The sequence below is a fragment of the Bos mutus genome, chromosome 19, assembly GCF_027580195.1.
Source record: "Bos mutus isolate GX-2022 chromosome 19, NWIPB_WYAK_1.1, whole genome shotgun sequence".
Lineage (NCBI taxonomy): Eukaryota > Metazoa > Chordata > Mammalia > Artiodactyla > Bovidae > Bos > Bos mutus.
This window is the reverse complement of record NC_091635.1, coordinates 21,319,843-21,340,400: the sequence shown is the minus strand read 5'-3', so window position 1 is coordinate 21,340,400 and position 20,558 is coordinate 21,319,843. Positions and strand designations below refer to the sequence as shown.

The window sequence follows — 20,558 nt, the reverse complement described above, 5'->3', positions numbered from 1 at the left end:
CGCCTGTCCCTATTGGGCGAGAACTGCCTTGCCCTCTTCCGATTGGTAACCACACCACCCTCCGCGAAGTCCCGCCCACCCCGCGGCGTCCGATTGGACGGGGTGGCTAGCTAAGTCACAGGAATTTCCGTCACCTCCCCTGGCCCGCCTCCCGACGAGAGTCTGTGTATTTTGATTCATTTATGTACTGGTCAATCGAGTGAATCCTTACTGTTACTGGACAAGAATCAAATCATTCACTCAAAAAGAGGGCAGGGGAGGGCGGGGCTAGTAAGGTCCCCGCCCAGGGAGAGTGCTGATTGGACAAGCATTTGTTTTCTCTAAGGCTGGTTGGTGCTGGGTGACATTCCCCGCCCAGAAATATGATCACGTGGCCGTCAACTTTCACCCAGGATGTCTACTCCCTGACTTCCCCCTAGCAACGGAGTGAGGCGCTTGGTTCTCCTAGCAACCCAGCTCCGCTACCACGAGCAGGTGGCGGACTGTGCCAGAGAAGCTGAGAGCCCGGAGCCGAGAGGCTGCTGAAGGACTTGACCTTTTCACGAAGGAGCCTGCGGGCCGCCCCACGCCGGTCAGGGCCTTCAGGCCTCGTGGGGAGAGAAGCTCGGGAAGCGTTTCCTATGGGCGCAGGCCCCAACGAGACCTTTAAGGTCCCACCCCCGGCCTCCGGGCCAGAGAGAGGTACCCGGCCCACTGATCCCTTTTCAGGAGGACATCACTGACCGTCTGCCCGACCTCTCAACAGCCGCTACCTTGTTCCTTTTCCTTAGAGCTAGCCTTCCTCTTAGTGAAGGGTTTTGGCTTGGAACGTGGATGCCCCGTCAGCAGCTCCCTTCCCGGGCCTCAGTTTCCCCGTCTGGACAGTCAGGCCAATAGGGCTCCCTTCTCTGCTGGCTCCCAGACCAGACCTGTAATTTGATCATGAACGTTACTCCAGAGCGTGGTGAGCACTCAGAAGAGGGTGGTTTTCTCTTATCAATTCACGGCCAATAGGGGCTCCATTTTCCAGGTCCAGTTGATGCCAAGTCCTTGTTTCGCTGGACAATTCAGGATCTGGTTCTCTGTGAGGAGGTGTAAGGCTCTTGGCTGTTCTCCCGACTCACAGCAACACTACTGTCAGGCAAGTCAACAGCAGCCCCGGCTGGTGGGGAAGTACTGATAAACCGCCCCCACCCTCCACCCGCCCCCACCCCCCCCCCGGGGGAGGACTGTCCTGGTTTGGGGCAAACCTGGAACGGTTATGAGAAACAGTGTGAACTGTGACAATGACCCACAGCATGGGGGTGCAGTTGAGTCTGATTAAGAGCCTGAGCTCTGCATCTCTGACCTCCTACCTCCGCATGCACAGGATGTGTCTGTCAGCTTGGGTGTCACTTGACCTCCTTAACCAGCTTCCGTTTTCTTACCTGAAAACTGCAGAGTCAGTCCCTCACATAAACTACGTTCCTAGAGGTCTCTCAAACCCACTTCTTACCTGCAGCCCAGTCATGTCTTGACTCTTGACATTCTCAGTGCAACAAGCCAGAATGAGCTTCTCCAAATTAAACTCTGATCACGTCACATCCTCATCATGCCTTGGAGCTTCCTAGGGATCCTGGGATGATCACAACACCCCTGGAGGCCTTGCCACTCTGGGCATCCGGGTGGAACCTGCCTCCTCCTCTCCCAGCTCAGGACCCTCACCCTAAAGACCCCTCCTCCTCCTCTCCTGCCCATCCTCCAGGTCTCAGCCCAGGTCCCCACAAGTATGTTCTCATAGTTCCCTACACTCACAGACTTGTCATAATTTATAATTAAAGGTTTGTAGGGCTTCCCTGGTGGCTTAGAGGGTAAAGTGTCCGCCTGCAATGCAGGAGACCCGGGTTCAATCCCTGAATTGGGAAGATTCCCTGGAGAAGGAAATGGCAACCCACTCCAGTACTCTTGCCTGGAAAATCCCATGGACGGAGGAGCCTGGGAGGCTGCAGTCCATGGGGTCGCAAAGAGTCGGACACTACTGAGCGACTTCACTTCACTTCACTTCATGATCCTCTGAGTTGGGTCTGAAACAGAGGTAAGGAGGTCTATGAATCACAATACTCCTAAACCCACTAACCGAGTCTTATCCATGCATGTAGTTGCTGTTCGTTGCGCATTTGTGGACTAAATAAATGATCTTAAACAAATATTGGAGGGAGGAGTTACCCATCTTTTACAGATAGGAGGTCGAAGGCTTGGAAAGCAAAGTCAGTTGCCCAAGGGTGCGAATCCAGCTCTGGTGTATGTAACAAACACAGATGTTCCACACCATGTGATGACTGTTGGGCCTGACTGGAAGCAGGCTCGACCCGGCTCAGGGACCAGGCCCTTGTGTGACAGGAGTGATGAGAAGTCAGCCAAAGTTTTGAAATCAGAGTATGAATCATTTCCCAAAGCACAGCACTTGTCTGTAAAGGAAAAAGGGGGAAAAAAAAAAGCACAAACACTTTCAAGTAGCATCTGCCAAATACGGCACATTAAAATTTCCCCGGAGAGAAGCTGGTGTCAAGTTATGGGAAATTTTAGAAAAATTGTCCCCATAGAATGGGGAGATAGAGAGAGGTAGAGGACTAGAAATGTCTTTCAGGGGTTGAGTCAATCAGTTGAAGGAGATGAGAGAGTGTGGAGGGACCCAGGAAGAGGGGAGACTCAGAGGAGAAGTGGGTGCAGGAAGAGGGAGGCTGTTCCTGCTCTGGGGCCACCGGGACCAGGCTCGTGGACACTCCAGAAACAGAAGATGCACAACTGCACAAGCTGCATGGCTGGGGTAGGGGAGAGGCAGCCAGGCAGGGGATCTCTGAGACCCCGTGCAGGATTGCCAGGCCTGCCCCACTTTGCCCAACACCAGGAGTCTCCCCAGCAGCGCTCGATGGAATAAAAAGGCGATTGTGGGGCTGCATCATCAGGGACCAGCGGGGCAGGGAGGCCTGGCGTGGGCATGCAAAGGCCAAGGTAGGAAGCGAAGCCAGAGTAGGGGAAAGACTGAACGTCCAGAGCATTCCGAGGCAGAATCAGGGCGTTTCCAGTAGCATGTGCCCTCCCACGGGGTCCAGCCCTTCTGGGTGTGCTAGGAGGGCTGGTAATCATGGACTGAGGTCAAGCTGCCCAGGACCATGGCTCTGTCCAACCAAGAACAGCAGTGTGGGTTCGTCTGTGACCCACCCCGCTGTGCCTCAGCCGAATCCCTTTGGACCAGTAGCAACAGATACCTCCTGGGTTAGTTTAGGGAAATGAGGATTTAACTCGTGAAGTCAGTGCCCTGTCTAGGGGCCTGGGGTCAGAGGTCCAGGGGCCCGGGGTTGGAGAAGGAGGGGCTGGGAAGTCAGCGAGGGGAAGGCAGCCTCTGCCTGTCCTTTTATCTTTTTTCCTGGATCAAGTTCCCTTCTCGCTTCTGTCTGTCCATCTTCCGCAGGCCCTGTTACTCTCTCACTCACCATGTCCCTGACCAGCCCTTAGCTCCCAGTGCCTTCCCAGCTCAAGTAGCCAGCGCTGACGGGTGCTTTGTCCTGTGGCCCTAGTTCACATCTCTCTGGGGAGGGTCACGAACAGCCAGCTTGAGTCTGTGTGTACCAGTGGCTACACCCTGGGCACCTGTGGTTGGGGATGCTTACAGATATGGCCACCTTCAGAGGGTGAGGCTCTCAGGGAAGGGGGGCCGGGCCTGGCGGGCCTGGCTGGGGCCACCAAGGACTGTGATCAGTGCTTGGTGCCGAGAAACACAACAAGGGTGGGCACAGAAAGCCAGAGGCCCAAGATGGCGACGGCTTTGCAGGCAGCTGAGCTCCAGAGGCTAAAGGGATCAGTATGGATATTGGGGCCAGGGTAAGGGTCACAGCCTGGTTGTGGAGACAAGGGGTGCGCCACTGTTGGTGGGCACCAGGCCAGTGGGGGTCTGGGGAGGCCCATGTTTAGCAGCCAAGAGTGAGAGGGGCCTGCCTTCAGAGCGTCATGGCCGCAACATTACTCCATTATGCAGTGAAAGGATACTGGCCAGACCCCACCCTCAAAGGGAGGCAGGAGAGGCGGCCTCAGCCAGGGTGTTGGTGTTTTCCAGGAAGGATGAACCGGCTGTACGACATGGAGCCCAGAGTGATGGACGATGACATGCTCAAGTTGGCCGTAGGGGAGCAGGGCCCACGAGAGGAGGCCGGGCAGCTGGCCAAGCAGGAGGGCATTCTCTTCAAGGACGTCGTGTCCCTGCAGTTGGACTTCCAGAGTGCGTGTCCTGGGCGAGGCCGGGCAGGGTGGGTGCGGGCAGCCAGTTCCATACACGGTCCACAGTCTATGGGCCTTGGTTGTATTTGGGCCACCTGGGTTGAAAGGCACAAGACCAGCATGCGTGGTTTTAGACTTGATATCGAGTGAGGGTGGCACTCTTGGTGGCTGTGACAGAGGGTCTGCTTGCCTCAGGAGCAAGGGGGCAGTCAGCCGCATGACAGGGAGCTGGTCTTCAGAGGACTCAGGATCAGTGATGTGAGGAGCCCACCTCTGTGTGGGCAGTTCCTCCCCTCATAGTATATGGACATTTGGGGGCCATTTCTCTGCCCCTTATGGGCCCCCATCTTTGGGCAGACACACAGCGTGCAATTCTAGGTAGAGACATGCAGGGTCCTTGTGGCCAGAGCACCCCCCAAAATGCTCAACTGGCCATCCCTGTAGCCTTGATTCCCTTTGTCACCCCGGGGGGCCCTGCTGTGCCCTCTGACCAAGCCCAGGCATTTCGAGGGGGAGCTGTGTGAGTCCTTGCCCTGGAGGGCCCGCCTGCCTCCATCTTGCAGTGTGGCCTGCAGTGGCCCCAGCACCAGCACTAACAGGGACTCTGAGTTCCGCAGAGCTGGGCCCACACTTCCAGGGTCCCTGGCACCCCAGGGAAGGCAACGGGGCTTCTGGGGCCTCTCCCACAGTCAGCATCTGTCATCCAGCCCCCATGACACTGGTACTAAACCCTGACACCCACCTGGGCGCGCCCTCCATTGTTTCAGACATCCTCCGCATCGACAACCTCTGGCAGTTTGAGAGCCTTCAGAAGCTGCAGCTGGACAACAACATCATTGAGAAGATCGAGGGCCTGGAGAACCTCACGCGCTTGGTCTGGCTGGGTGAGGCCCCACGCAGCCCCACTTCCCTGCTGGCCCAGTGCTGGTCCCCTCCAGCAGGTGCTCTATCTGCTGGAAGCAGGAAAGCCTCTGTCCAGTGATGGTCACCCAGGGATACAGCCACAGCTGGGAGGAGCTGGGCCCTGGGATGCAGGGGTGTGGGGTGAGGAGAGGGTGTTTGATGGTTCAGTGCACCCACAGCCCCCCCGAATCCATAGCCACCCCCTATCTGCACCCACAGCCCTCTGCCTGCACCCATGGCCCCCTGCCTGCAACCATGGCCCCCACCTGTACCTACGGCCCTGCCATACTCACGGCCCCCCTGTACCCACATCCCCCTATTGCACCCACGGCCCACCCCCGCCTGTACCCACAGCCCCCTGCCTGCACCCATGGCTCCTGACTGTACCCACAGCACCCCCCTGTACCCACAGCCCTGCCCTAAAGCCACAGCACCCCCTCGCCTGTACCCATGGCCCCCTGACTGCACCCATGGCCCCTGCCTGTACCCACAGCCCCTTCTGTACCCACAGCCCGCCCCCCCTCCACATGCATAGGCCCTGCTGGTGGCCAGTCTGCTGTCACAGTGCTGAGGGTAAGCTGGAGCCGGCTAGTCCTGCTGCCCACATCTTGTCCCAACTCTACACTCAGGGATGCCCTGTTGGTAGCCTGACACTGGCAGTAGGAGTATTTACACCACAGCAATCTGCAGGTGCTACAAATCCTAGCTGCCCCCCCCCCCACCCCTTTGTTAAACATCTACCAGCTTGTCTGCAAAGAACAGAGCCTGGCAGGAAAGGAAGTAGGGGAACCCAGTCAGGCCCCACTCTGCCGAGCTGCTAACACATTCTGGATATGTGAGCTCAGCTCCTGCACCTCACTTTCCTTATGTGTTGTTGACCTTGGGCACCTGGCACCCTTGAATCTTGGCTCCCTCATCCTGAAGACTTGGTGATGACACCTCTGCTTGTGAGGGTGAAACAAGGAAAAGCACGGGGCGGTAGTGTCCCAGGACAGCATCCCCTGAGGGGCCGGGGAGGCTAAATGACTTCTGGAGCCCCTTAAACACGAGGGCTTTAGCTGAAAGCTCGTGAAAAGTTCCCACTTTGGGCCTTGGGGCCATCCGTGTTCCAAGATAGTGTTGCAGCCACAACCCCCTCAAACCCCAACACTGCAGTGGCAAAAAGCAGTTTGATTCCCAAAGATGAGAAACCTGGAGTAGAGAGAGTCCTCAGGTCAGCTGGGGTTGGGCCTGGAGTGTGGGGCGGCCTGGCCTCAAGGGTTTCCCACTCCCCGAGATGTGCTGACCCCACCCCAGTGAGTTTCCATCCCAGATCGCGGGCCGCACAGATGGGAGCCTTTGCCTGCCTCTGTGACCGGGAAGGAGACAGTAGAGCCGAGGTGGGGGGTCAGTTCCAGGAAAGTCCCCCTAAGCCAGGCCCGTCCTCCAGACCTGTCTTTCAACAACATCGAGGCCATCGAGGGTCTGGACACGCTGGTCAACCTGGAGGATCTGAGCCTGTTCAACAACCGCATCAGCAAGATCGACTCACTGGACGCGCTGGTCAAGCTGCAGGTGTTGTCGCTGGGCAACAACCATATCGGGAACATGATGAACGTGAGCATGGGCACTGGCAGGGGTGGGGGGGACCATGGGGGGAGCTCCCCACCGCCCCCCACCCCATCCTAGAAAAGCTGGAAATCTGGATTCAAGGACATTCAAATACCAGCTTAGCCCATGGGGGCCTGCATGTGGGTGTGTGTGTGCCCCACCCCCACTCAGCAGACATTGCTGAGGGGGGCCCTCTTGCCTGTGGGGCATCTGGCCTGTGCCCAATGGGGACAGAGACCAACAGCAGCCTCAGGTTGCTGGCAGGGCTGGCAGAGGCTACAGGGCAGTGCCCCAGGCAGAGCAGCTAGAGCAATGGACCGGCGGGGGGAGGCCCTGGGCCGGGAATTCAGCATCCAGGGCTCAGTGCCCATCTGTTCCTGAGGACAGACAGCACTCCACCCCACAGGCCATCGTGAGGGTCAAGTCTGTCCATGTAGGGCAGCTGCGGCACAGAGGGGCTATGGAGGAAATGGTGCTTATTCAGGAATTTTCAGTTAAGGGTAAACCCCAAACAGCCCTAGATCGTGCTTGTGGGAACCTTTCTGAGTGCTTAGAGCTGCTGCTGCCTGGGTAGGTCCAGCACCTGGGAGCCTGTATGTGAGTGGACTGCCTCTGACTTGTCATCCTCAGACACTGGCCCTGACCCTGAGCAGACCCAGGCCTGGGCAGGGAGGGGACACTGACTCAGGCCGTGCCCTACCCTGCTGTGAACACCCCCCTCCCTCCCTGGCTTGGGCTGTTCTTTTGTCCCCATTTCCCCAGGGCATGCTGGGTGCCAGGCACGCACCCCCCACCCCATGAAGACAGGAGAAGCGGGTGCAGCTGGTCCCCAGAGAGACAGGAAGGGGGCGCTGGCTTCATGGCCGACAAGCCCAGAGCATCTCTGGTTTCAGTCCTTACCTGCCCTGAGTTTCTTACATCTGATTATAGACTTTCCTGTTATGTATTTATTAGGCTTGTTTTCATTTTGTTCATTGAATTAAAAGCAAGTGGCTGACTCAGCAGAACTCAGGGCATGCACAGCAGAGCCCTTCGCTCCTGACCTCAGCCCGTGTCCCCTGCCAGAGGCCACAGCTGCTCCTAAATCGCACATGTGTCTTTCCAGACATCTTACTGTCGAAATGTTTCACACGATTGTCACACCTGTCCAGCTACTCTCCAGAGCCTGCCTTGGGTCGTCCCCCCCAACCCAAGTCATTGGTGCCCTCTACACCACAGGCCATTCCATTGCCTAGATTATGCAGGATGGAGTTCTCCAGCCCCCATGGGTGGACGCTGAGGTGTTCTCCGACCTCACGCTGTCACACACAGGCTGTTGGGGATGTCTTTAATCGGGGCTGACTGTGTACCTGGATGAGCCCCTGTGGGAGATGAATTGCTCCAGGTGGAGTTGCTGGGTCCGAGGGCATTTTCTCATTGTGATGGGTCTTGCTGCGTGGCCATCTATAGAAGTGGAACCACTTACAGACCCAGCAGCAATGACGAGAAGTCCTGTCCCTCTAACCACCCACAGCACACTTTGCTCCCAGACCTTTCTTGCTTTGATGATCCCAAAGACGAAAACTGGAATCTCACTGGGAGAGCTCTTAAAATGAAATCAGGTCCTGACCCCCTGCCCCACCCCACATACCCTGAAAACTCCAACAGCTCCCATTTCCCTAAGACAGCTTTCAAACTCCTGACCGCCGCCCATCAGGTCTCGGGTGAATCAGCGCTGGCCTTGTTCTCAGTATCATCTCAGACCTCCCGGCCCCTCCCTGCTTCCTGGCACCGGCCACGCTCTTTCCCACAGCACAGCCTTCCCTTGTGCTGCTCCTGGGAGTACACTCGCCACTGCTCTTCCCGCTGCTTCCTCAGAGTTCAGAGGCTCAAATCCTAATGGAACCCCACCCCCATCATTGTCCCTAAGGCTCCCTCCCTACCTGCCCCCCTCGAGTTCTTCGAGTACTTATGACCAACAGCAATGACTCTGACTTTTAAAAAACATTTCTTTTTGGCTGTTCTGGGTCTTTACTGCTTTCCTCAGGCTTCCTCCAGTTGCGCAGACGGAGGAGGCGGGCCCACCCTCCAGATGCGGCATGCTGGCTTCTTACTGTCGTGGCTCTCTTGTTGCAGAGCACGGATCTAGGCGCGTGGGCCCAGTGGCCTTGGTGCACGGGGGCTCAGCTGCTCGGCAGGATCTTCTGGGGCCAGGGATGGAATCTGTGTCCCCTGCATCGGCAGGCAGATTCTTATCTGCAGTGCTACTAGGGAAGTCCCTCGGCTGACTTTTGAAGCATTCCTGTCCCCTGCCCTTAGAGTGTCAGCTCCTGCTCTGAAGGCTCTGTTCCCACTGTGTCCCCAGGCTGGCAGGTGCTCTGTGATGTTTGTTGAACGAATAAACAACTGACAAGGGAATCCCTTCAGGAAGGAAGAGAAGCAGGTTTCTCTTCTGTCTTTAGCACAGGGGAGGAGATGCTGTCCGATGAGGGGGCTGGTGGTCTTGCTGAATGTCCCCCGTTACTAACAACAGGAAAATTAAATGGTTGTTAGTGGTGGTCCCACAAGCTGCCACCCAGTAGATCCAGGTTCTGCTGAATTTCAGGGCACAGGGCCTTTCAGAGCACTTGACGGGTGGAAAGGGCGCCTGTGCTGAGAGCGGAGGGCGGAGGAACAGCGGGCGCTTGGGGAGCGGGTGCCAGCCCTCTTCTTGGTGCTCCTTGCGGCGTTGGGTCCTCTCAACACCTGCGTGTGACACCCCTGCGGCCCCTTCACAGACGAGGAGACTGGGCCCCCAGAGTGTGGGACCCCTGGCAAAGACCGCGGCTCCTCCTTGTGGCTTCCCAGCGTGGGCAGAGGGAAGAGAAAGGAGACAGGCCCGGTCTCCCCTCAGATCATCTACCTGCGGCGGTTCAAGGCCCTGCGCACGCTCAGCCTGTCTGGGAACCCGGTAGCCGAGGATGAGGACTACAAGATGTTCATCTGCGCCTACCTCCCCGACCTTGTGTACCTGGACTTCCGGCGCCTCGACGACCACATGGTAGAGTCTTCCTTCGACATGGGCTCCGCGGGTCAGCATCCAGGCTCTGGGCATCTGGGGAGGGCCACGTCCACGGGAGGAGAGGAAAGCGGCCCCTCCTGGAGGCTCCTGACCCTAACGGCCCCAGTCACTGTGGTACACGTTCTTGGCCGGGCCCTGTCCTGGGCCTCCTCCCGCCTCCTCGCTGCCGTCCTGCTCTATCTGCTTCTCCGTGAACAAGTCTGGAGACTAAGTGAGAGTCGGCCCTCAGTGGGCTCAGCAGCTCGGGGCAGAGTCAGGACTCACCCCCACAATAGGCGACCCCAGGAGTGACACTGAAAGGTCATGGTAGCACTCCAAAGTGCCAACCTCGCTGACCCCAGAGAGATGCCCCCAGGACCCCACGGCCGAGGGGGCCATCGGAGAGCTGGGCCCAACTGGTCTCACCCCATGAGGAAGCCCCTGCCCCCGCCGTCCACTGCCTGGCCAGGCCACCCCTGCCTCTGTCCTACACCCCTGCTGGGGGCTTTTTACCCTTTGCCATGTGATCAGTTTGTGGGTGCTTTGCCCCCAGGGGAAAAAAACCCCGCCCGACGGGAGGCCTCTGGCAGCAGGATGGGATGAAAGCAGGGTATGAGGAGGTGGGGGACTTGCCATCCCCCCATCAGAAGCTGCTGCCTTTCCTGGGAGGAAGGAGCCTGTGTCTGGGGTTGGGGGAGGCCCTGAGGTGATGTGGGGGCACGGGGAGAGCTGGCTGGTCCCCGGGTCTCTGTGCTGACCCTGCTGGCCTGGCTGCTGCGCCGCCTTCCAAGTGTGGAGCTCTCTGCTCGCAGGAACCTTTCTAGGGGGGTCCACAGAGACCAGTGGGGATCCACAGAGACTGGGGGTCCACAGATACCAGGGGGGTCAGAGAGTTGCCCCTCCTTCCCCAACCACGCCCTTCTCTTGTCCAGGAACAGGACAGGACTGTGAAAATTTTAATTTCAAGACTGTCAAGTCTTATTTTTTGCATTTAGGCAATACTTTGAAGGGCAACGGGGGCTCAAATGCTGAGAATAAGCTGAGAGTGTTGTGCCCAGGCCTGTGGCTCGCATCCCCCACTGCAGCTCTCCCCTTGTGCATCCCTAAAACTGGGCCAGAGCCCAGCTGGGGAAGGTGTGGGAGCCAGCGGGTCTGCAGGGGGCCTCCACCCCAGAGACTGCCCACATCCTCGCTCAGCCTGCCCTTGCGGCTCCCACACTGATTTACCCGAGGCTCAGAATACTTGGGAAGGGTGGGGGAGGGAAGACAAGCCACTCCTGTCCAGGTCCCGCCCATGCGGGGAGGCCAGCGGCTCCGAGGGACCCCTGGTCCCAGGGTAACGATGCCCCTTCCCGCTTCTCCTACAGAAAGAGTTGGCGGAGATGAAGCACCAGTACAGCATCGACGAGCTGAAGCACCGGGAGAACCTGATGCAGGCGCGGCTAGAAGACGAGCAGGCCCGGCGGGAGGAGCTGGAGGAGCACAAGGTGAACGGCTGCCCGCCGGGGACCCACTGCTCCACCCGCCCTTCCTGCCCCGCCCTGCCCCACCTCACCCGGTCTCCGGCAGGTTCATGAAGGTCGGCAGGGCCCAGGCCCCCAAAACCTGTCATTTGACTGAAAACAGCTGGTACGCAGGGTCTCTGGGCCGCTGGAGCCTCAGTCAGGACAGTCACGCTGACCTGTCGCCCCACCCCCGACTCTGTCCCACGGCCCCCAGGCCCCGCTCTAGCTCCAGGGCCGGGGACTCTGTGCCGAATGGTTTTTCAGAGCAGTCCCTGGTCCTTAAGCCCACTGGCCAGTTCCCCGGGAATGCTCATTTCTCCCAGGGTGCCCCTGCTCAGCAGGACCAAGCTGAGGGCACCCTTCAGTTTTCTGCCTCTGTAGCTCTGGCCTCACCCAGCCCTTCGCCTGCCCATCCCTGCCTGCCTTCCCAAGGGCTGGGCACGCATGGCCCCAGTGCCTAGCACAGGGTCCTGCCCCAGGAAGCCCGCTGTGTCTCTGACCACAGGCAGCCTTCGTGGAGCAACTAAATGGCACCTTCCTGTTCGACAGCATGTACGCTGAGGACGTAGAGGGCAGCAAGTTGTCCCACCTGCCCGGAGTGGGCGAGCTCCTGGAGGCATATCCTTCCAGATCACGGCCACCAGTCCAGGGGGAGTCCCCTACCCCTCTGGGCCCCAGGGCAGTGCACCCAGGGCAGCGAGGACCAGGTCAGAACACATGGGGTGTCTGGTCGGCAGGGCCCAGGTTGCCGGGGATGCAGCCTAGCTGTTCCCGGGTCCTGCTGTGTGCTCTGCACCCAGTGTTTACAACTGTGTCACCACCCGCGGGGTGGGTGCTGTCCCAGACCCCGGCTTGCAGCTGGGGAAGTCAAGCTTGCAGAGGGGGACGTGTTGCATGGTTAGGGGCTGCAGGCTGGGCCTGATCCCTTCCCCCAGAGGATGTGACTGATGGGCACTTGTCACCATAGCCACCTACCCAAGACCCTCCCTGAATTCTCAGGCTGAGTGTGGAGATGCCCGATCACCTCCTTATACTCCATCCCAACTGTAGCTCTGCCTCCAGGCCCACATGCCACCCCGACCTGGCTGTACCCACCAGGCAGATCCCCGCCCCCCAGGCAGCCCACTCCCCAGGCAGCCCACCCCCAGGCAGTCCACCCCAAGCAGCCCACCCCCCAGGCAGCCCACCCCTCAGGCAGCCCACCCCAGGCAGTCCACCCCCAAGGCAGCCCACCCCAGGCAGCCCACCCCCCAGGCAGCCCACCCCCAGGCAGGCTACCCCCAGGCAGCCCCCCACCCCGGCAGCCCACCCCCAGGCAGCCCACCCCCCAGGCAGCCCACCCCAGGCAGTCCACCCCCAAGGCAGCCCACCCCCCAGGCAGCCCACCCCAGGCAGTCCACCCCCAAGGCAGCCCACCTCCCAGGCAGTCCATCCCAGGCAGCCCCCCCCCAGGCAGTCCACCCCCAGGCAGGCTACCCCCAAGCAGCCCACCCCCCCAGGCAGTCAACCCCCAGGCAGTCCAGCCTCAGGCAGCCCACCCTCCAGGCAGTCCACTGCAAGCAGCCCACCCCAGGCAGCCCACCCCCCAGGCAGTCCATCCCAGGCAGTCCACCCCCAGGCAGGCTACCCCCAGGCAGCCCACCCCCCAGGCAGCCCACCCCCCAGGCAGCCCACCCTCCAGGGCAGCTGCAGGCTTCCTTAACAGTCGTTCACCTACAAGGATAAGTTTGTCATCATCTGTCTGAACATTTTTGAGTACGGCCTGAAGCAGCAGGAGAAGCGGAAGGCAGAGCTAGACACCTTCATGGAGTGTGTGCAGGAGGCCATCCAGGAAAACCAGGAGCAGGGCAAGCTCAAGATTGCCAAGTTCGAGGAAAAGCACTTGCTGGTGGGTCCCGTCCCCCTCCCCACCTCCCGCTGCAGGTGCCCACCTGCCAGAGGCCCAGTCCCTCCTTGGTCATTGTCCCTGTTCACCAGTTCACCAACTCAGGCTTCTACCTGTCCCACCCACTGCAGCTCCTCCACTATCCCAGGCTCACAGTGGGGTCTCCATGACTTTTTGCCTCGGTGGTTTCATTACCCCGGTGGTCACAACAAAGAGGATGACCACTGCACGTGAGTGCCAGCCTGGGAAGCCAGGCCCCCTCCTCTCCTAGGGGTCAGCGCTGCTCTGGGCACCTCTCCTGGGGCTACAGCAGGGTGAGCCACAGACTGTGCAGAGGGGCCGCACCGCAAGCAGGGCCATGTGTACCCGGCAGAGCGGTTTCAGTTAACGTTGCTTTTGCAGACAGGATTACTGACCTGCTCCAAAGCTATGGAGAAGGCAGTGGCACCCCACTCCGGTACTCTTGCCTGGAAAATCCCATGGACAGAGGAGCCTGGTAGGCTGCAGTCCGTGAGGTTGCTAAGAGTCGGACACGACTGAGCGACTTCACTGTCACTTTTCACTTTCATGCATTGGAGAAGGAAATGGCAACCCACTCCAGTGTTCTTGCCTGGAGAATTCCAGGGACGGGAAGCCTGGTGGGCTGCCGTCTGTGGGGTCGCACAGAGTCAGACACGACTGAAGCGACTTAGCAGCAGTAGCAGCAGCCAAAGCTATGGACTTTGCTTTTCTCCAAAAACCACTGGCACAGCAAGCCAGTGAGTCCCCACAGCATCCAGGTTAAAGGAGTGAGAAGCTGGTTAAGGACTTAGTTTAAAGAGGAGGAAAACCGCCCCCCCGGTGACATAGGTCAGGCTGACAGGCCTCCCAGGGTTCCCACTAATGAGAGACACCTTCAGCCAGAGCTTCAGACCTCAGGGCAGGAGCTCGTTTGTTCACACATGTATTGCCTTTGGCCTGAAGAGGGTTTTAAACTGTTTTGAGCGTTTTTCTGACATTGAAAACGGGAGGATTTCACAGAACTGTGGTTGCCAACGTCCCTGGCGGCTGCCCCTGGGCCAGCCGAGTCTCCCAGTCCCCATCCCCATCACGTTGGGTCCCTGTAGCCACTGGGCTTGGGATGTCTGGACGTCCTCCAGCCAGTGCTCCTGGAGCCCCGGGCGCACTGGTTGACCTAGCTCCCAGGTCTGGGGCGTGTCTTCAGGGAGAGCTGACGCCCCCACCATGGCGATGTTCAAATGTCGCCTCCGACTAGGCAGCTGACCCGAGCCTTCTCTTCCAGGCTCTTATAATATGCCCTCACCCATTTGGTTTTTGATTTATTTCTGTCTCTTTTTTTGTTGTTGTTTAGATTACTTTGTAGGAACTCTTTATAGATTGAGAAATTATGTCAGTGAAATGAGTTGCAAATATTTTCCTGTTTCCTATTTGTCTTACCATTATGTCTATGGCACTTCTGACATTCAGAATTTTAAAAAATAATGTAGTAGAAATTATCAATATTTTCTTCCAGTCACACCTAGAAAGGATTTCTCCACTCTGAGATTATTTATTAAAGCCCCCCCCCCATTTCTTTCTTGAGGTACTTTCATGGCTTTATATTTTACATGTTAATCTTCCCTCTGTCAGGATTTGCTTTCATGTCAGGCTTGAGCTCGGGAAGAAGCCTGACCTTCCTCCAGATGGGGCGGCCATGACCACAAGCACCCTTCACCCCCAGTCTTGCTGGGTCACTCCACTGACATTGCATCCAGCAGCCGAACCCCCAGGCCCTTCATTAGTGAACAGCTGGTACTGGGTGCGGCTCCGACCACCCATGCTGTCCAGCCCACTAGCACCTCTTTTCACAGACAGACCTGTGTCTGCTTACCGCTGGCAGCTGTGTGCTCACGGGGCACTGTGGGGGTCCAACCTTGTGTGATAACCCTCTTCACTGCCCCGCTGGTCGTGGACCCCTCCCTGATCAGAGCCCCACTGAGCCAAGACCTCAGAGATGCCACCCCATCCCCTGGCTTTTTGATGCTCAGGCTCTCTGCCCCTGCACCCAAGGAGATGGGAGTTACTTGAGGTCACACAGTGACCCAGCCTGGTCCTGATTCAGGTCCAGGTGACTCTGAAGCTATTGTCCCCTCCACCTCCAATAAGTCCCTGGCTGGTGGAGCCTCTGCTCAGACCACCTCCATCCTGCATGGAGGGGGTGGACCTGACACTTGAATGTGGGCCAACCCCAGAATCCAGGTTCCAACCCACAAAACCAAACCATCGCCTGTCATTTCAGGAATTACACTTCATCGTAGATTTCTGCCTAAAGCACAGTTTTGTTTGCAGAGTTTAAATGCCATCCGAGAGGAGAGTGAACTGAGTAGCATCGAGACAAAGATAGTGGAGTACAGCGAGGACATCACGGAGCTGTTCAACGTGCTCATGACGCTGGAGATGCAGCTGGTGGAGCAGCTGGAGGTGAGGTGGGCCTGGGTGCAGCTCCAATGCAGGAATCGGACAAAGGGCCCGGTGTGGCTGTGAGGGTGAGCCACGGCTGCAGTGAAAGAACCCGCCAAGGCCACACCTCCTGGGGGCCAGAACCCTCTGGTACGAATCGGCGGCCCACACGAGAGCTTTCTGTGCCTCCAGCACTTTCCAGTCACTGAGATGCCCAGTGGTCCTTGTGCAGCACAAGAATTGAGCTCGTCTCTTTGGAGTGAGCGCCTGACGAAGGAAGAGCCCGGAGCCCCGGCAGGGAGAGTCTTTGCTTAGACCCACAGAGCTGTCAAAAAACAAAGTGGACCCCACTTTCCACCCACCCCACCCCTGCTCTGGAGATCTGGGATGGAGCCAAGGCTGCCAGCACTGCCACTTGTAGTTACCGTATCTCAGGGCAGAGCAAGGAGCCTAGCAGCGCTGCTGCCTGATCTGGGGCAGCCAGACTGACCTGTGCATTCAGCAGGCAGCCAAGCAGCCAAGGCTGGGCCCTGAGCACAGTGATGAACGGAACGGGCTGGGCAGAGACAGTGACCCACCAGACTGGGAGAGGTTCCTGCCGTGTCTCAGAGAAGAGCTTGCTCCCCATGGGGGCTCTGGCACCGCTGAAAACGGCCCGCTGGCACCAGGGCTCAGGCAGTAGCTCCCAACCTTCCCAAGCAGGGAGTCCCCTATCACCCCCCAGTCCTCCAGGACTTGTGCTTGTCTTACTAATGGCCAAAAAGCAATCAGTAGAGCCCTTGCTTTTCAGTGCTGTTGTTCAGTCGCTAAGTTGTGTTCAAATCTTTGCAACCCCATAGACTGCAGCCTGCCAGGCTCCTCTGTCCTCCACTATCTCCCGGAGTTTGCTCAAACTCATGTGCACTGAGTCAGTGATGCCATCCAACCATCTCATCCTCTTCTCGCCCTCTTCTCCTCCTGACCTCAATCTTTTCCAGCAACAAGGTCTTTTCCAAAAAGTCGGCTCTTCACATCAGGTGGCCAAAGCTTCAGCTTCAGCATCAGTCCTTCCTATGAGTATTCAGGGTTGGTTTCCTTTAGGTCTCATCAATGACTCTATTTTCATTTATTACAAGAGTGTTAACACACATTTCAAAGATGTATATTTAGCTCAGCTTCCGCAGTCCTCAGACTCAACCTGCCCTCCCCGTGCTCTCAGCCCACCCTTCGGCCCCTGGAGTCTAGGGCAGGTCAGGGGAGTGACCACCCTGTGAGTCAGGGGCAGCAGCCCTCCCCGTGGCACCTGGGTGAGGCCGGTGCCTTGACGAGCACTGGATGCAGCTGTGCAGGGCCACCCTCACGGAGAAAGGTGGGAGCCTTGAAAGCAAGAGGCCTAGGGAGCAGCTGGCACTCCCAAGGATCTCCTCTCTGCTAGGCACCTCCCAAAGTACTTTGTGTGAAGAAATCCATTCCTGCTTCACCATAACCTATGTGGAAGAAATCCATTTCACAGAAGAGGAAGCTGAGGCCCAGGGAAATTAATGACTTTCCCTGAGTTGCAGACAGTGGTGGAGCTGGCAGGCAGCCTAGCTCCTAGCGACTCCTTCATTTTGTTTCTGCGGAGGTGATGGAGGCAGGGGGCTTCCCTGGTGGCTCAGACAGTAAAGAAATTGCCTAAAATGCAGGAAACTCAGGTTTGATCCCTAGGTGGGGAAGACTCTCCTGGAGAAGGAAATGACAACCCATTCTAGTATTCTTGCCTGGAGAATTTCATGGACAGAAGGGCCTGATGGCCTACAGTCCATGGGTCCAGATGCCATTGGGAAGCCCCAGGGAGGGGGAGAGTTCTGTGTGTGCATACTTGAGGAGGGGTGGGGGGCGAGCAGAGAGACAGCACAGGCTAAGGCCTGGAGAAGGCACCCACTAAAGCCCTGAGACTGAGGGGTGAGCGAGAGAACAGGCTGGAGGGTGACAGCTGAGGGAAGGTGGTCACCACCCCCTGTGAGGCCAGGCGGTTTCAAGGTCTTGGGTCACGACCCGGTAAGCCGTAAGCAGCACTGTGGCTCTGGCGTGAAGTCAGCGGCTGCTGCTGCTGCTGCTAAGTCGCTTCAGTCGTGTCCGAGTCTGTGCAGAGTTCACGTCTAAACACAACGTGTTCTTTATCATTTCCAGGAGACTATAAACATGTTTGAAAGGAACATCATCGACCTGGTGGGACTCTTTGTGGAGAACGTCCAGAGCCTATATCCTTTCCTTGAGGACCCTCCAGGGAGGCACTGTGGGCCAGGGGCTTCTGCCCACAACATGGTGCCCACCACCAGACCCACGGGGAGGCGCCCACATTCTAAACCAAAGACACAGAGGGTAGAGCTTCTGCACTGCTTACGAAAGATGAAAATAAGTGGGGTCTCTTCCAGGTGGCCCCCTGTGGGTTCCCATGCCTACTCCCTCCACCAGAGCCCTAGACACACTGGCAGAGAGTAAAAAGCCAGCGCTTTATAATCAGACTTCACTTTTACCAGAACTGCCTATGCCCCATTTGACTTACAGGAAGATCTGTATCTCCACCAAGGTGAGATTAAACAGGACCCTGCTTAATGGGCATCTCCACCTTTGAAACTGGGGTTGTAAAACCTCCCATTCTCACCAAGGAAGGAAGCCCACCTTCAAGAGGTGGAGGTTTGCCAACCCTCTGGAACGTTTAAGGAGTGTTTCCTGATCCCCAGCACAAAGGCACTTTGTTAGAGCAGAAGTCCAGATAGCGGGTTGCTCCACAGGCTGCTGCCTGCAGCACGAGTCCTGGCCATCTGTTCTCTCAGGAGTGACCTCACCTGGAGACCACACCCCAGAATCCTCCCCCCGGACCAGCCCATGCTGCAGGTGCTGGGCCCAGGGGTAGGCAACCTCTATGCTGATGCCACTGACAAGTCATCTGTAAGCAGATCAATGTCAGGTTAGGGGCTGACATGTGGGGCATGCCCGGCCTTTTGTCACCTGAACTCAGGGCCCTGAAGTTCACCCCTGTCCTCCTGACCCCAATCCTGCTGTCAGAGAGATGGCAGCAGCCGAGCGGAGGTCGGGACCCTCCCTGAGGGAGAGTCCACTAAGTGAGGACCAGAGGGTGGACCAGAGGGATCAGCTGGAGAGATGGGGAGGACGTTTCCGGCTCAGGGGGCAGAAGAGGATGGGGAGAAGTGATTCTGAGAGGAGGCCTTTAGGATACAACGGAGAGTGAGAGCTGCAAGCAGCGGGGACAAAGGGCTGTGGGGGAGGGAACCAGAAGGGACCCCAAGGGGTGTGGAGGGAGCCGGAGGGCTTGGAGGGCCTGTAAGGGGAGGGTGCTCCAGCCTGCTTGGCCCGGCCTTGGCTTAACTCCGGCTGCACGATGGCGCAGTGCCGGGACCTGGAGAACCACCACCACGAGAAGCTCCTGGAGATCGCCATCAACATCCTGGAGAAGATAGTCAAGGGCGAGATGGACGAGGACCTGCCGGACGACGTGCGCTCGGTGATTGCGGGGGGCGGGGCTGGAGCCCAGTGGGCGGAGCCCGAGCCCGGTGGGCGGTGGCGTCGTGGGGCCCGCCCCCCGGAAAGCTTGAACCCCTCTGGGAGCGTTAATTTCGCACCTGCAGAAGAGGAGATAGGCAGGTGACAGGCTAACAAGTAAAGCACTCAGAGCGGCCCCACTAAAGAGGAGCTTCTGACCACTAAGTGGTTTCAACTGACAGGTTGGTTGAAACCTTTTGGGTTTGGGACAGCCTGCTTTCCCAAAGTGGGGGTTCTGGCACTTTCTAAGACGCAGTGACTACAAAGGAGGTTAAGGTCTGAGATTCCCTCTAGTTACTGGAGAAGCACTGCGGGGTTCTGTCTGGCCGCTCCGGGGACCTCCAGCCAGGCCTGGGGTGGGGGTGGGGGGGACCGACCCACAGTGTCATCCACAGTGGGGAACCGGGTGGGAACATGAAGGCAGGAGCCCAGGCCTACTGGGTTGACATGAGAGCTGCAGAGACCCATTGGCGTATGGCACCTTCTGTCCTCAGAGCAGCCCCGAGACCCCTGGCTGGCCTCACATTTCCCACCTGATGGCAGGTTTCAGGCAAGTTGGACTTGAGAACCTTGGTGAAGTCACAGGGCTGGTCCTATCTTCTTTGGGGGAAGGGCACGCTCCCCACGGGGACTGCCCTGCTGCCCGGGGGCCCTTGCCCTGTCACTGGCACTGCTGGGCCAACAGCAAGAAAGTAGGGACACAGAGCAGGCTCCGCCTCCACCCCCAGAGACCTCAGCCCCTCTCCCCACCGGCTCAGCAGCTCTGCGCTCAGGGTGGATCCAGGCCCTTCACCCACTCTTTCCTTCCCAGCTCTTTGTTGACAAAGACACGATAGTTAACGCAGTTGGGGCCTCGCATGACATCCACCTCCTAAAGATTGACAATCGCGAGGATGAGCTGGTGACCAGGGTCAACTCCTGGTGCACACACCTGCTGGACAAGGTGAGCAGATGTGTGGCAAGGGCAGGTGGCAGGACCTCGCCCTGGAGACCAGGGGTGGAGCCACACGTGGGTGGAGATGGGGCAGACTCAGGCAGACAGGCTCAAGATCCGCCTTGCCCTCAGATTCACAAGGATGAGATCATGAGGAACCGAAAACGTGTGAAGGAGATCAACCAGTACGTCGACCACGTGCAGAGCGAGCTGGACAGCCTGGAGTGTGGGGACCTCCTAGACTAGGGCTACCCTCCCCCACTACAGGTAGAGAAATAAAACATTCCTGTCAGCTTTCTCCATCCTCTTTGTGTCTGCATCTGAGCAGCTGGTGACTGCTTAGAGTGGCTCCTAGGTTCTTGGCTGCCCCTTCTTGTCCCGGGCAGACCCTTCCTCAGGGGCCCAGCCGGCTTTCCAAGGTGGAGGCCGTGAGGACCCTAGGACCCTCTGGAGCTGAGAGCGCAGCTGGTGTTACCCGTGAGGTGGGGAGGTGACAAGCACCTCCTCCAAGCACACTCAGGGTGT

At 58.2% G+C, this 20,558-nt stretch overlaps 1 protein-coding gene across 4 annotated transcripts; it reads left to right on the top strand.

Annotated features, from left to right (window-relative positions):
* Positions 1-439: 439 nt before the first annotated feature.
* DRC3 (dynein regulatory complex subunit 3) lies at positions 440-20,331 on the top strand. 4 transcript variants are annotated; one of them, XM_070389627.1, is made up of 13 exons: positions 440-681; positions 4,073-4,234; positions 5,001-5,117; positions 6,566-6,732; positions 9,599-9,745; positions 11,113-11,232; positions 11,756-11,868; positions 12,964-13,138; positions 15,464-15,595; positions 17,726-17,796; positions 18,938-19,061; positions 19,911-20,042; positions 20,166-20,331. In XM_070389627.1, exons 1-13 carry the CDS (start codon positions 621-623, stop codon positions 20,277-20,279), a joined length of 1,635 nt encoding a protein of 544 aa, XP_070245728.1. In that variant the 5' UTR covers positions 440-620; the 3' UTR covers positions 20,280-20,331. The 4 variants fall into 4 exon arrangements, with proteins under 4 accessions (XP_070245728.1, XP_070245726.1, XP_070245725.1 ...); XM_070389625.1 differs by lacking the exons at positions 18,938-19,061; positions 19,911-20,042; positions 20,166-20,331 and adding an exon at positions 1,010-1,120 and having other exon boundaries at positions 17,726-18,644; XM_070389624.1 differs by lacking the exons at positions 18,938-19,061; positions 19,911-20,042; positions 20,166-20,331 and having other exon boundaries at positions 9,623-9,745; positions 17,726-18,661.
* Positions 20,332-20,558: the final 227 nt, after the last annotated feature.

Bases quoted from the DNA above. Each gene is read 5' to 3' on its own strand.
- DRC3 (XM_070389627.1), top strand. From the start codon at position 621: ATGGGCGCAGGCCCCAACGAGACCTTTAAGGTCCCACCCCCGGCCTCC. The intron at 11,233-11,755 runs GTGAACGGCTGC...CTCTGACCACAG, and splicing joins AGGAGCTGGAGGAGCACAAG to GCAGCCTTCGTGGAGCAACT. The intron at 17,797-18,937 runs ATATCCTTTCCT...CTCCGGCTGCAC, and splicing joins GTGGAGAACGTCCAGAGCCT to GATGGCGCAGTGCCGGGACC.